Genomic DNA, 14,080 nt, shown 5'->3' with positions numbered 1-14,080 from the left:
TGTGATTACAATAAATCACCAAAATATTATTGTTATACCTGTTTTTAGTCAACTTTACCAAAGGTGCCAATAATTCTGGGGGCAACTAAATGTTACTAACTATTTGGAAAATCCAATGTGAAAACATATAGCCTAGCACACAACAATAAAAAGCAAGACTTAGGCCTAATCTATTTCAATTTTCATAAATGAGTGAGAACTAGATTTTAAGTGGAACAAAATAGCAGTAGGCTACTGTTTCCATCCGGTTCTTCTGGACAGACGGACCTCCTGTGTTTAGGGAAGTGGCATGAAGAGAGCTGCAATGTCTCTCTTTTGTTAATCAGTTCCACCAATATCTCACCTAACAACATTTTTTGAAGTATGGCTTTTGCCAAGTCTTTAACCACAACGTTAACTCAAGACGACGAACTAAAAGGTGCTAACGTTACGTACACAAATGTTCCTGTTGTACCTGGCAACTCCGCCACTGTCAGTCTCCCACATACCAAATTGGTGTGCGTGGAATATCCAGGAGTTGTTATCAATGTCGACAAAATGTTGGATACAATTGGGGGTGAAAAGGGAGTTTCAAAGGTAAATGTCACGGACACTTGTACCGCACATGTGTTTCTCATGTAGGTACGTTAACGTTAAGCGCCAGACCTTGCTATGACGCACCATTAGGCAATTGTGATAATGTAGCCTAATAAAGGTGCTAAACGTTATTTGATATTTTGGTGTTGTTCTACTATACATCTATACTTAAAGAAATATGCCCATTTTTTTAACAGACATATTCAGACTCAACTAAACGTCTAGAACTTCGGTATCGCCCTAAAGACCCATACTGCCATCCAGTGTATGGAAACCGCTATCCCTCCACCAACCTTCTGCTTCGGATTCGTCGAAGAGTTCGGAAAGGAAACAGTCAAGACGTGCAAATCAGCATGGAAATTCTGGGTGTGATTGAGACGACGTACAAGTTTCAAGGTAGCAATTAAAATCCCAAAGTTGTAATTTGCTGTCTCTAGGTCTCAGATGCGTCATTTATCCCTGATAATTGTAGGCTACTGACATTCTGTTGTGGTCAAAGTGGTAACAATTCCGAGAATGTTAGAAAAAGAATAACATATTTTAGGTGATACTCCGGCTAAAATTAGCTAAATTTAATGTTGGTTATTATACAACTTCTGTATTGTGTTGGTGGTTTTGTTTTTACAGCAATGGCAGACATCCAGTATCTGGCTGCACACTCAGAATCAGACAAGTCATGGACCTCATTGTACAACAAAGTGATTCTGCGCCAACCAGAGAAAAAGGAGTTCTTTGACCAGGATGTGCCTCTCTTTCTCCCCCCACCAATCTTCTCTCGCCTGGACAGCACCGTGGACTACTATTACCGCCCAGACACACAGCACAAGTCAGTGTAGGCCAGGGCTGTACTAATTTTTTTGTTTGTTAGCTTCAGTCTGGAGTACACTGCTTTTACTGTCTTATCATGTTCTGAATGACACTCCCTTATTTACAATGAACAGCGCAGAATGCAAAAGGGTTTTTTGTGTAATGTTGGTCTAATGCAATTGCATTTTACTTTAGTCATCCTTTGCTTTACTGAGAGGTAGAAGTCATTTGAAAGTTTACTACATGAGCATTTTGCAGAGTTAGGCTGGTTTTGTCACGTGATTGTTACAGTTAAGCCATTCCATAACACCTAACAGGATGTGAAGGCTTGCCTCAGTGCTCAGAACTAGTGTGTTTAGAAGGGTTACGTCAAGATCAGGATAGACTGTTGTTTCTTTCTTTCTTGAGTCTTTTTTGAGTTTCTTCAAATGCTTCAACATGATCTCATAAGCTGCACTGTTTCTTGTGTTTGATTCTGCAGAGAGGGTTATGGTCCTCCTCTGGCCTCCAGCGACAACCTAATTGGCCTGAGTCGGGCGCGGCGGCCACACAATGCCATCTTTGTGAATTTTGATGACAAGGAAGTGCCCTCCGAACCACTGGAGGCAGCCAAGGTCAACTGGAAGAAAGTCAGCATCCATCCCAGTGAGAAAAGGGCAGAAGAAGAGATTCTAAAGGTGTGTGTGTGTGTGTGTGACAGAGAGAGAGAGTGCGAGCGAGCAAGCGAGAGTAGCATACTTATCTTCTACCCCACCTGTTTTCTCTCTCTCTCCCTCCCCCTACCACAGTTGTTTGAGAGAAGGCCCATTTGGTCCCGCAATGCGGTCAAGGCCAACATGGACGTGCATCCAGAAAAGCTCAAGTTGCTTCTGCCCTACGTGGCATATTACATGGTGAGTGTGTGAATGGGCCAGGCTATCATCATGCCCAGTTATCATCATGCTACAGTTGGCCTCTGCCTGGGTTTAGGACAAGAGAGAGGTCAACCTCCACCCCTGTCCCTCCCTCACCCAATACATGGTTACGGTAGAATATGTCTGTTTGCATTTCTGACACAAAAAGTGGGAATAAGTCATGGTTGAGTTAGAGTGTGTTTTCACTGTTTATGGTTTTGTCTTGGAACGTAAATGGTGTACACACAGTAAATAAATAGTCTTGTGCATCCGAGTTCTGATGGTTTGTATTATCACATCAGAACTTTGTGTGTGTGTTCATGTGTGTGCTGTCTCATTCAGTTGACCGGTCCATGGAGAAGCATGTGGGTGAGGTTTGGCTATGACCCGCGGAAGACTCCAGAAGCAAAGATTTATCAAGTGCTGGACTTCCGAATCCGCTGTGGGATGAGGCATGGTGAGGGCTCCAAAGTCCGGTGCTAATCTGAACTAATGCAATTTACAAACACAATATTAAGGGTCACCATCTGGTGAGCATGTGGTATACATATGCTGCCTGCAAACATTAGCCCAAGCGTTTGTTCCTCCTGTCCCCCATAAAGGATATGGTGTTGGTGATATGCCAGTGAAGGCCAAGAGAAGTGCATACCATCACAGTCTGTACACCACACTCAACAAATCAGGTCAGTAAGACAACAATGGCATGTATCCATGAATAACACATTTAATCACATGACTTTACAAGTTTTGCTTCCTTGTCTTGCATGTAGAGAAAATACATGGCTCTTTTGGTAAATGAAACAATGTTCAAGACATCTAATGTGCAATAATGCTGTATTGTCACTTTTATTTTAAATCCTCATTTTACATGCATGTGTGTAGTGTTATGGCATTTTCTCCATCTTGATTATTTCATTTCATTTCATTACTTAATGATACTTTGCCCTATTCATTCTTTACTAGTGTTCTAGTTGCTATGCCAACCTGCTGTTTTTCCTCATCCAACACATTTCATTGTAATGTTGACTTTGTGTTGATGTGCTGGCCATTTATTACTGGTAATAAACTGAAAGTGAACTGAACTGTTTTGTTCTGTTCTGTTCTAGGTCCCCAGCCGGCCAGCCTGAAAGACATCACGGAGGAGAGCAGCCCCAGTGCTTCCCGCCTGCCTGCGGAGCCCCGCTACATGCTCAAGGTACAGCCACCGCATCTCACACAGGGCAGGTCTATATTCATAATATTCAATATGCATTATATTCATCAAGATTCATTCACACACAGAAGTGTCATGGCACTATCTCAATTGTCCAGCTGTTCCACTTGGCCTTGCAAAAGTGTGGTTAAACTATAAACAGAAATTATTGGATTAAAGGACATGGTAGTTGAACCTCTGCGAAATGCTCTCAATTCCATAATAGTACTGAAATGTCCATTAAAGTCAGTCAGCTCTGAGGACATGAGCACTAAAAAAGGGTTATAAATAGATTATTATAGGGTAATTGTTTCTCTTTTGCCTGAGGCTTGGCATGATTGACAGGCCATTAGGAGTCTGTCTTTTTAAAGATGACCCAGTGGGCCTTTCCATCGTTTTGTAATGATGGCCCAGATATCAACAGTAGTACAGTGGCAGTTCTGATGGGTCTTTGTATGGTAGTCCATCAGTTTATATAATGCTCCATCATTTATTATGATACTGTGTACTTCCATTTTCAGGAGTCTGCATACAGGTTTCATGACGGGATGCTACCACCATATAGGCAGATGTTCTACCAACTCTGTGACCTGGAAGTGGAGCAGTAAGCACCCCACTTTCAAACCGTTACAATTGCATTATGTTTTTGTTTCCATTATTATTTATATTGATAGTTTCTGTATGTTCTGCCTTCCTAGATGAAGCTGTACAATAAGAGATGCACACAATGCATTTAGTTTAATCTTTTTGTTTTCTCTAAAGTGGTCATGAATTTATGGTTCAATGTTTGCAAAGAGTTTGGATATTAAAGGAAGCAATATTTTTTTATTTATAGCATTATTAGTTGTTATACTAGTTATAAATATAGTATGAACACTTGGATGTTTGACATGTGTTTCTTTTCATCAATTTGACATGCTGATAGAAAATTATTATCAGCATGTCAAATTGATGAAAAGAAACACATGTCAAACATCCAAGTGTTCAGAATCTCTTTATCTCTGGCATTCATATGTAAAGGTCTGTTTTAACATGCACTCCATTACTAGACTATTGGTAAGTTCTGCTTCTCCTCCTCTCTGCACCTCATTCAGATCATTGTGACATCATCAACATGAGCCCCTGCTTCTCTCCCTCTTCATAGGTTACAGAAAATCATCCATCAGAACGATGGACAGGAGGAGGTCTGTGATGAGCGGGACGGCTGGTGTGTGACCCGCACGCCTGACGAGCTCCGAGACATCATGTCCACCATGATCAAGAATACCATCCGAGCGTCCAAATCTGGTAAGGCCACCAACCGGCAGACAGGTCAATGCCAGCTTCTTGCTCAGTTTCCTCCTCACCTCCCTCTAGGAAATGCCCACTTCTCTTTATCAAACTGCCACCTGTGCCTGTTCATTTTTATTTCCAGTGTGGTGAATTCCACTGTTGACAGGGTTCCCACGGGTCATGGAATTTCTGGAATATCATGGAATTTCAGAAAGTCTATTCCAGACATAGAAAGTCAGGGAATTTTATCATTTTTGGGGGAAAGTCATGGAATATCAGGGATTTTTGTTGTTAGCAGTTTAACATTTACTTGCCAAAATACATTAATACAAATATTTCCACAGAGAATTGGTGTATATGTGGTTATTAGCTTTACTGCTTGCTTGAGTAGCCCAGCTTTGGTTATTTAATGCCCCTTTATTCATTCATCTCCCACTCTACAAAAGTAAAAGATTCCTGAACGCTACACGGCTGCTCTGAAATCATTGGTCGGTATATTGTATTATTCATTATATAGTAAGTCATGGAAATTCAGTTTTTTGTCAGGGGAAAGTCATGGAATTTTACATTTGACTAGAGTGGGAACCCTGTGTTGATTATCTGTTAGTTTGGCCCCTGTCTCATGTTTTCCACACGCAACACAGTCTCTCTGTTTGAGCTGGTGATGTCTTCAGTAGGGATCACAACTCTCATAGGAAGGCCCCACCGGGCATGTAACTGAATCGCTCCATTCGCGTTGTGTCTGCTGCAACAGTTAGCTAGCAGTCCTCTAAAACAGTCCTCTTTTTGTGCGTTGCGAACGAAGCGCTTCAGTTACGCGCCTGGTGTAGCCTCCCTGTCATTCACAGTGCACCACCAGAATGGTATGGGAGATGGAAGGTTTGATTGCAAACATGATTTTGTGTTTATACGATCCATGGTTAATTTGCATTATTGAGTAGTTTTTAGTGCAGTGGTTCTAAAATACCAGGCCCCCCCCTTTGACCATTATAAAAATGTATTTAATGCTGTGTGAATTTGACCAGTAGTTGGTTGTTGCGGGTTCTCGTCTCGTTTTTTCTCACTCAACCAATGTCACCCACAAAAAGTTAGTGGAAAAACACTGGCCATCTAATGTAGTGGATGCCCCTATTCCAAGAGGTAGCCAAGACTGATCAGATGAGAAGACTACCCTCCCAGTGAACCAATGCCACCTGTGAGATTTTCAAGGACTACAGTCACACATTAACTAACAGCACAGTGACTGCTGTTCTTTCAATCATAACTGGGCATAAATTTGACTAAAACTTGGTTAAAGCATGAGATGCATGTGATATCGTCCGTGGGATATGGCAAGCATTTACATGAGGAAAGTGGGAGTGTACACACAACATTCCTTTTCATTGGTTATAACAATATTCACTTTGAGCCTCAGCAGATCTCTCATGTTAGTTTCACAACACAGAGTTTCCATGGGGTCGTAAAAAGTCTCAAATTTAATCGTATGAATTTTGGGCCTTAAAAAGACTAAAATACATTACATGAAACACCAGGTCTTAAATGCATCTAGGTCTTAATTACGTTAACAGTCATTTAGCGGAAGTTCTACAGTGGTCATTTGAGTATTTTGGTGGCATAGATTGTAGTTGTTAGGTATTGTAGTTATTTTTCTCAATAGTACAGATGTATCACGTGTAATAAAACTGTATTTGTAACTTTAACAGATTAATGTGCAATTGGTAACTGACCTAAGTATTGCAGCCTATATTTATTTACTTTGTGACTTGATAGTAATTCTGTAACTCCAATTTAACATCGTAACATTGAACTTGCATTGAAAAATTAAAACCCTGCCACATGGTTATGGCTATTCTCCATATGACTAGTTTTTTTTTTTTTATCTCTAGCTGGACTACACCAAAAAAAGCAAAAAGGAGGCTCCGATCCAAGTGGTACCAGCAAAGGAGATGTAGATGAGGATGAAGAGGATGAAGAGGAGACTGAAGAGTTTCCGCCATCTGATGGCAGTGAGAATGAAATGGAGACAGAGATCCTTGACTACATGTAGACCTAGACCATTGAAAAATACTTTGTTGTTTATGTTTTTTGGTAAGAAATAAATTATGTTTTCTAAAAATGTAAGTGTTTCACTGTGTGTTTGTAAGCACTTGTCAGCACTACTTCTTCTCACAATTGCATAGTAAGATGTGGGCATGACTTTTGATTGTTCGAAAAGGGAGGTTTGAGGTTAAAAGCTTACATCAGAACAGGAATAGGGCTCAGGTTAGGAGATGATGCTTCAATGGGGCTGCCTCTGCGGTTCCTCGAGTCAGTCGTAGTCTTTAGATTTGAATTAAGAGGTCAAGCTTTAAAGATTAAGTTAGATTTGAGTTAAGACATCAGTCAATATGTTGTCTGTAAGGCAAGTTTTACTGGCAAAATGTATATAATTATGAATATGAATTGAAATGTAAATTACAACCTGGTGTATATATGAATGACATTGTTTCAGTGCCCTAAGGTCTTTTAAGGTCACCTCCTTACTTAAAGATGAAAAGGAACTAATGCTCTACGAACTAAGCACTCTGGCAATTAATGTGTTCTGATTGTAAGAAATGTGAGTTTGTTGCTATGACATTGTTCAACTGTCACATTTGAACTGACTATTTGAATGTGAATCTCAGAGGGGCTCATTGAGTGAATGGAGAAGGAGCAGTTAACTTGTTACTTTCCCACCATATAGGGAAGGTTTCACATACATAGCCTAGCCCTGGACTCAAAGAACTGCAATGGACATTTTCATAGAGAAAAAGCTTTTAGTCTAAGAGTAAACTACTGAAAACTGACCAGTAGTATTTGTTTATCTCTCTAAGAGATAGAGGGAAATATGGTGTGATTATGCAACACTGACCAAAACAGACTGTGATAGGGAGAGGAGATGGGGAGGTCAGGAGGGGATATATATATTTGTGGCCGGAGAAACAGCCCTTCAGTTCTGCTGTTGTTGTTCACCATGGCTATTCTGGGATTTCTGCTGGCCGCAGGCCTTTGTCTGGGCTCTGTCTCTGGTGCCTCTGTGAGCTTTATTGACTTTGGTTACCTTTACTGAGTAATTTGAAGTAGTAGATGACCATGTACAGTATACACAGGATGCATGCTATTATAGTGTACTAGAAATGACAAACCCATCCGAAGCTTAACAGTTATTGTAACAGGTGTAACACTATTGTTTTCACCTGTTCAGATGAGTTTCACATACGTTCACAATCTGATATACAGTATATATATGTTTTGTTTTGAGTTGGGAACTGTGCTGACTGAAGGTGGCATGGTCTCTGGAAACAACTATGCTGTTTCTGGACTCTTCCACTACATCAGTGGTCCCCAAACGTTTTCTTCCGAGGGCCAGCTCACTATGCCTGGCTCTAAGAGAGGGCCAGAGAGTATATTAGTAAACATAAATAGCTTAGTGCTGTGAACAACAGCAGTCTACCTTAGTTGAATATTCCATTACATTTAATCATAGGCTACTGCAATTTAATACCATTATTAGCTGTGTTTATATTGCCATCATGCCATATCAGTGTAAAATGTAGCTCAAATGAAATAATACTAATAAAAAGACTTTAACATTCCCAAAAGTATTAGCAGGGAGTCCCAAAAGTGTATTTTATCCAAAATGTGTGAACTCTGAACTCTGTGTATTTGCATACACAGCTCAAGTTGTGAACAAGCAATATCCTACAAATAATTTGAAGTTCTCAAACTATGAGAGTTTTATGAAGTGAACAAAAAGAGTGGACAAAAAGAGTATTACATGAATGAATGGGGGAAATTACGGAAGTTATAGTTTGACGATGTCGTACTCCCATGCGGGCCAGATGCTATATACCGCGGACATGTTTTGGGGGGCCACCCAAAATGAGGTGGCGGGCCGTAGTTTGGGGACCACTGCACTACATGGACGTCTTCAAGGGAATCCCCTTCGCCGCTCCTCCTGGTCGCTTTGAGAAGCCCAAACCCCACCCTGGCTGGGATGGTGGGTCTCACTAAGATTCATGCAAGAAGCATTATTTAGTGTATATGCATGGTCAGTGTGGTAGCCTCTTTCCTGAGGAGTTTTTCAAGTAATCACAGTGAATGTGAAATGACAGTTACTATTGGTACCATGGCACATTGATAATACTGGACATCAAGAAGTATACAGCACTTGTCTTGACAGGTTTGTTAGGGGTCTAAGCAGAGAGCCTAACCCTAGCTCCCAACTCTATCACACTCATTCCCACCCATTTCTGCCTGCCACATTTCCCCCATCATTACTTTTAAAAATGTAATATAAGAAAAAACAGTTGGGGGGTCATTCTCATTAGATGTAGTATACCTGGTATACCATGCTAACAAAAAAGTATTTTCAGATTCAAGGTCCAAGTCAATCTAATTTGAAGGTGTGTCCTGTAATCACTCTATGGTCAAAATATTTTGTTTTAAAGATGGTCATTTGACATAAGATGGACATTTTATACACACCATCACTACAAACATACATTGGACACAGCCCAAATGTATGCTGAAGAACCAATGACTTAAACTTAGTTTTTATACTTTTTTTTTTTTTAACTATCTCATTTTATTTGGCACATTGGCTCATAAAATTTTAATTTGGGGGCCAATAAATTAGGCTCAAATATAATGCCAAAATGTTTACAATAGTTATGGTAAGGTATGACACAAAACATAAATAGCCACCAAACAAGCAAGACAACTGTTGCAGGGCTCAGAAGTTAATTTCATTTTGAAAGTGCAATATGCAAGCATGATATTGTAACGTTTGAAGGTTTCAGGACGCCAAGAGTTGTTCAGTGCAAGCTTTATTGGCTGAGAACAAGGGCAGGGACACAGACACAGATCAAGATACAGAACACAATACACACGGGGCAGGTCAAGCAGACACACACACTACACATACAGGGGAGGACGCAGCCCCCCACACAAAAAGGATCACACACGAGGGAGAACTAAAAGGGAAACATGTTACACTAAAGACACTAACTTTACACTTATAACTTAAGAGAATAATGACATAAACCCCCCAAATGTTCGCTCTCGTATCCCAGCATGCCTTTCGCGGGAGAACGCTAACACTGTCTTTTTGCGCCGACGCTACAATATATATAATGCATATTTTATGTGCATACTGAAGCAAGAGCATTTAGTTTACATCTATGCATGTGCTTATATGGACAAAATGCTATCATATCTTTTCAAAGAGCTTTTAAGCATTGCAGACTGGTACTCTGATGTAAGAGTGACCCATATAATTATTTACACGACTGTATAAATGTCAACTTTGGTCGAAACCTTTAATTACACAATAACATACTCACAGACATGGACGTGTATTTGCATCACCGGTACTGCCATTACTGTCTGCACTCTGCAGGTGTCCTGAAAGCCAAAGACTACAGGAGTAGGTGTCTGCAGCTCAACCTCCTTCAGACAGGCACAATGGGTGATGAGGACTCTGTCTCTACCTCAACATCTGGGTACCCCAGGGACTCAGAGGTACTCCAACCCCCAAACCTTATGCAAAGGCTCATTTTCTCTTGAATACGCACAAAAGAACCCATCACTGAACCCGTCACTCCTGCTCCATAGGCTACCACTTCACATAGAGACTTAACTGTTGGTAAAACCATAATCATGGCCTCAGTATCCTGTGTGTTCACATTCTGATAGGGTACATGTTGCCATTGAACAACCACCACACACAATGTTTAGTTTCTTTACTTCTAACTCCATGGTTCATGCTTATTACATGATTTTAAAGCAGCACGCCTTACCCTGGTAACTTTTTAAAGATTGTATAATGTTGTATATCAGATTTTTTCCCCCAGCCAATTTTAAACATTAAGTGTTTCTTGTCAATGTTAAACATTTCTTCTCCTAACCAACATCTTCACTCCTGCAGCGGTTTCTACCAACCTCCCTGTCATGGTGTGGATCTATGGAGGTGCCTTCCTAGTCGAGGATGCCATGGGAGCCAACTTCCTTGACAACTATCTGTACGATGGAGAGGAGATCACCAACAGAGGAAATGTCATTGTGGTGACACTGACCTACCGTGTGGGAACTCTGGGCTTCCTCAGCACTGGAGATGGCGGCGTCCCTGGTAAACAAACAGCAGCAGAAACTCTTCAGGAGCCAAGAGAATCTGTAGCCATTTACTTAGTTACTGAGCTGGATTAAATGATATAAAATTGAACCGAATAGAATGAATTGGATCTGAAAATTACCTGAATTAAACTAAGAAGACACATTATATATAGATTAAATAGAATTCAGACTGACCTGACCTAAAAGTAGTGACCCGTACCACTGATAGGTAACTACGGCTTGTGGGATCAGCATGCTGGGATTGCCTGGGTGCACAGGAACATCAAGGCTTTTGGTGGAGATCCCGACAACATCACCGTCTTCGGAGAGTCTGCTGGAGGCCTGTGTCAACTTCCAGGTAAATGTCTGCTGGAGGCTTGGTTTCTAAAAATAACATTTGCTAAATGAACCTTTCTTACATTTTTCAGTAGCCATGGTAGGGTGTGTGTGTGTTTAAACAAAATCTGTTTTGGTTTGCCATTAACAAGGAAGCATTTTGTCTGCCTGAAATTTCCGGATTTTGTTTTTAACACTTCAAAATAACATTTGATAAATTAACCTTAGAGTTATAGTTTAAACAAAATCTGTTTTGGTTGGCCTGAAATATCCGGGTTTACCACACGCCAGAGTTATTTATGGGTTAAGCCTATTTACATCAGATGACTGATGCTTCTGCTCTGACCCTTGCTGGCACTTTGGAAATGAATGGGTCTGCAGCTGGTAAGTTGAGACAGCAGGGATTGTTGTGGGTAGTGTAGATGGATGAGAGTGTTTATCCTTTTTCCTCTCTTCATTGATGCTAACTTCTGATTGGCGTCTCTCTCCCTTAGCTCCCATTGTCAACAACCTGGTCCTCTCTCCTGTCATCGATGGAGACTTCCTGCCGCCGACATGGACTACATTGCTGGTGTCAACGACATGGACGGCCACATCTTCACTGGTTTTGATGTGCCTTCTATCAATCAACCTCTTCAGTCGACACACGCATAAGTGACTGCCAACTGTTTTAACACTATGGACATAAATTTGATCTGTAACTAAATACGACTACCGTGTTGCAGAAACCATGCAAAAGTACAGGCGGTAATACCAATATCTGCTTATTCATTGACACACGGCATAGCACAATGTAGCAGAGACCATTGTGTTATTTTTTGCATTGTATCTAACATCTATAGATGCCTGATGTTGGTTGACTTTAAATGAGAGTTTGTCATCTATGATTTTCAGAAGCTTCATGGCAACAGTGTCTCTTTCAACAATTTAATGTACTGACATTGTATCTAACATTTATAGATGCCTGATGTAGGTTGACTTTAAATGAGAGTTTGTCATCTATGATTTTCAGAAGCTTCATGGCAACAGTGTCTCTTTCAACAATTTAATGTACTGTTTCTTCATCTGTGTGTTGGCTGCTTGTGTGTAATGTGGTGTTGTGTGGTATTAAATCAACAATATGTTTTGCCCAGTTCCTTAAATAAGCATTAGTTTGTATAGGTCGGTAAAAACACATTGCATTGCACATTGCATTGCACATTGCATGTCATACAAACTAGAGCCTTGTGTTTTTATCTCATGTATGCTTATGATACATCGCCAGGTAGATCATTCATTAAAGTCACTGGATAGCATCAGCATCCAGCACCAACAATTTAATTTCTGTACTTATTCTGTTATTTTTGCTGCCTCTTAGTGAGGATTTGAAGACCATCCTGACTGCCTTGACCAGAGAGAAGGGACAGCGGGCTGCTGACATGGCCTACAGTGAGTACACCTGCACTTGGGGGGACAAGCCTACCAGGGAGGAGGTGAAGAGGGCTGTTGTGGAGGCAGAGACTGACTACATCTTCCTGGTGCCTACTCAGGCTGCTCTCTACCAACATGCCAGCGTTGCCACGTAAGCCTCTCTGATAGAGATAGACCTGTAAGCCTCTCTGATAGACCCAGTTTAGGAAAGAAAAGGTCAAAGGTCGGGAAGCAAAGGGACACACTAATACTCTCCCTTACACACACACACACACACACACACACACACACACACACACACACACACACACACACACACACACACACACACACACACACACACACACACACACACCCACCCACAAGTACAAGCACAAACTCGATATTTTCCAATTGTCTTGCTATATGAAGAAGATCTTAGACCTGTACAACCTTACTGGTTAATGTATCATCACTGATTTTGATAACTAACCAAAGCAAGCACACACTGATAGAATGGAGTATACTCCACACTGTCTTGGTTGTTGGGTTTGGGCTACTGTCACAACACTTCCTTATTGTGGACTTTATATGAATGCTGCACTCTTATGCATTGCTCTCTCCCTCCCTCTCTCTCTCTTGCTCGCTCTTTCTCTCCTCAGGACTGGCCGTACCTACTCCTACCTGTTCACTCAACCTTCTAGAATGTCCATATACCCCAGCTGGACGGGGCTGACCATGCTGACGACTTGCAGTATGTCTTCAGCAAGCCCTTCGCCACACCTCTGGGATACTGGCCCAAGTACCGTGATGTCTCTAGATACATGATCAACTACTGGACCAACTTTGCCAAGACCGGGAATGACAGAAAATTAGATCAATATGCCTCCAACTATGATGTTATAATGGGAAAAATTGGTTTATTTAGACTGAATGATAAAAGTCAATATAAATTGAGTCATGTGCATGCCTCTCTGTCTTTTAATTCTTACCCATCAACAGAGACCCTAACGTAGGTGAGAAGGTTCCTGTCACATGGCCTGCATTTACCATGGATAACCACCAGTATGTGGACATCAACCACAATATGGGCATGATGTCATTTCTTGTTTGTAATATGACATAATATTTTAACCCTTCATCAGCCAGGCAAAAATTTTATTGGTAACAGGGTTGCATGCACATTCGGGGACACAACTTCATGGCACAATAGATAGTATTCAATATATGTTATAAGCAAAGAAATTATTTTTTACAGATACAATAGATGCATATCCACAAAATACTGCAAAATATAATATATTAAAGACTTATTTTAGCCGTTCAATTTGGTTTAAAAGTTGGTCATCAGGAGCCGGGGACAGGATAAAAACCCCATTTTAAGGGGTGTTCCAGAACTAAAGAAGATGTAAAGAAACCACTTTTCCCCAGCAGATTATTATGTTTTGCTTTATGACAGTTTCACTTGCAGGTTATCTGAACA

At 40.9% G+C, this 14,080-nt stretch overlaps 1 protein-coding gene and 1 pseudogene across 2 annotated transcripts; both read left to right on the top strand.

Moving 5' to 3' along the window:
* Nucleotides 1-256: 256 nt before the first annotated feature.
* Nucleotides 257-6,856, top strand: gtf3c5 (general transcription factor IIIC, polypeptide 5). Of its 2 annotated transcripts, none has more exons than XM_048259614.1 (11): nucleotides 257-576; nucleotides 774-972; nucleotides 1,204-1,402; nucleotides 1,865-2,060; nucleotides 2,172-2,276; nucleotides 2,619-2,733; nucleotides 2,879-2,959; nucleotides 3,383-3,471; nucleotides 3,990-4,072; nucleotides 4,613-4,755; nucleotides 6,627-6,856. In XM_048259614.1, the coding sequence occupies exons 1-11, from the start codon at nucleotides 364-366 to the stop codon at nucleotides 6,785-6,787; spliced, it is 1,584 nt and encodes a 527-aa protein (XP_048115571.1). In that variant the 5' UTR covers nucleotides 257-363; the 3' UTR covers nucleotides 6,788-6,856. The 2 variants fall into 2 exon arrangements, with proteins under 2 accessions (XP_048115571.1, XP_048115572.1); XM_048259615.1 differs by having other exon boundaries at nucleotides 548-621.
* Nucleotides 6,857-7,732: 876 nt separating this feature from the next.
* LOC125304189 lies at nucleotides 7,733-13,867 on the top strand (annotated as a pseudogene).
* Nucleotides 13,868-14,080: the final 213 nt, after the last annotated feature.

This window comes from Alosa alosa, chromosome 12, assembly GCF_017589495.1.
Source record: "Alosa alosa isolate M-15738 ecotype Scorff River chromosome 12, AALO_Geno_1.1, whole genome shotgun sequence".
Lineage (NCBI taxonomy): Eukaryota > Metazoa > Chordata > Actinopteri > Clupeiformes > Clupeidae > Alosa > Alosa alosa.
Note: the sequence above shows the minus strand (reverse complement) of the source record. Positions and strands in the feature narration are given on the sequence as shown.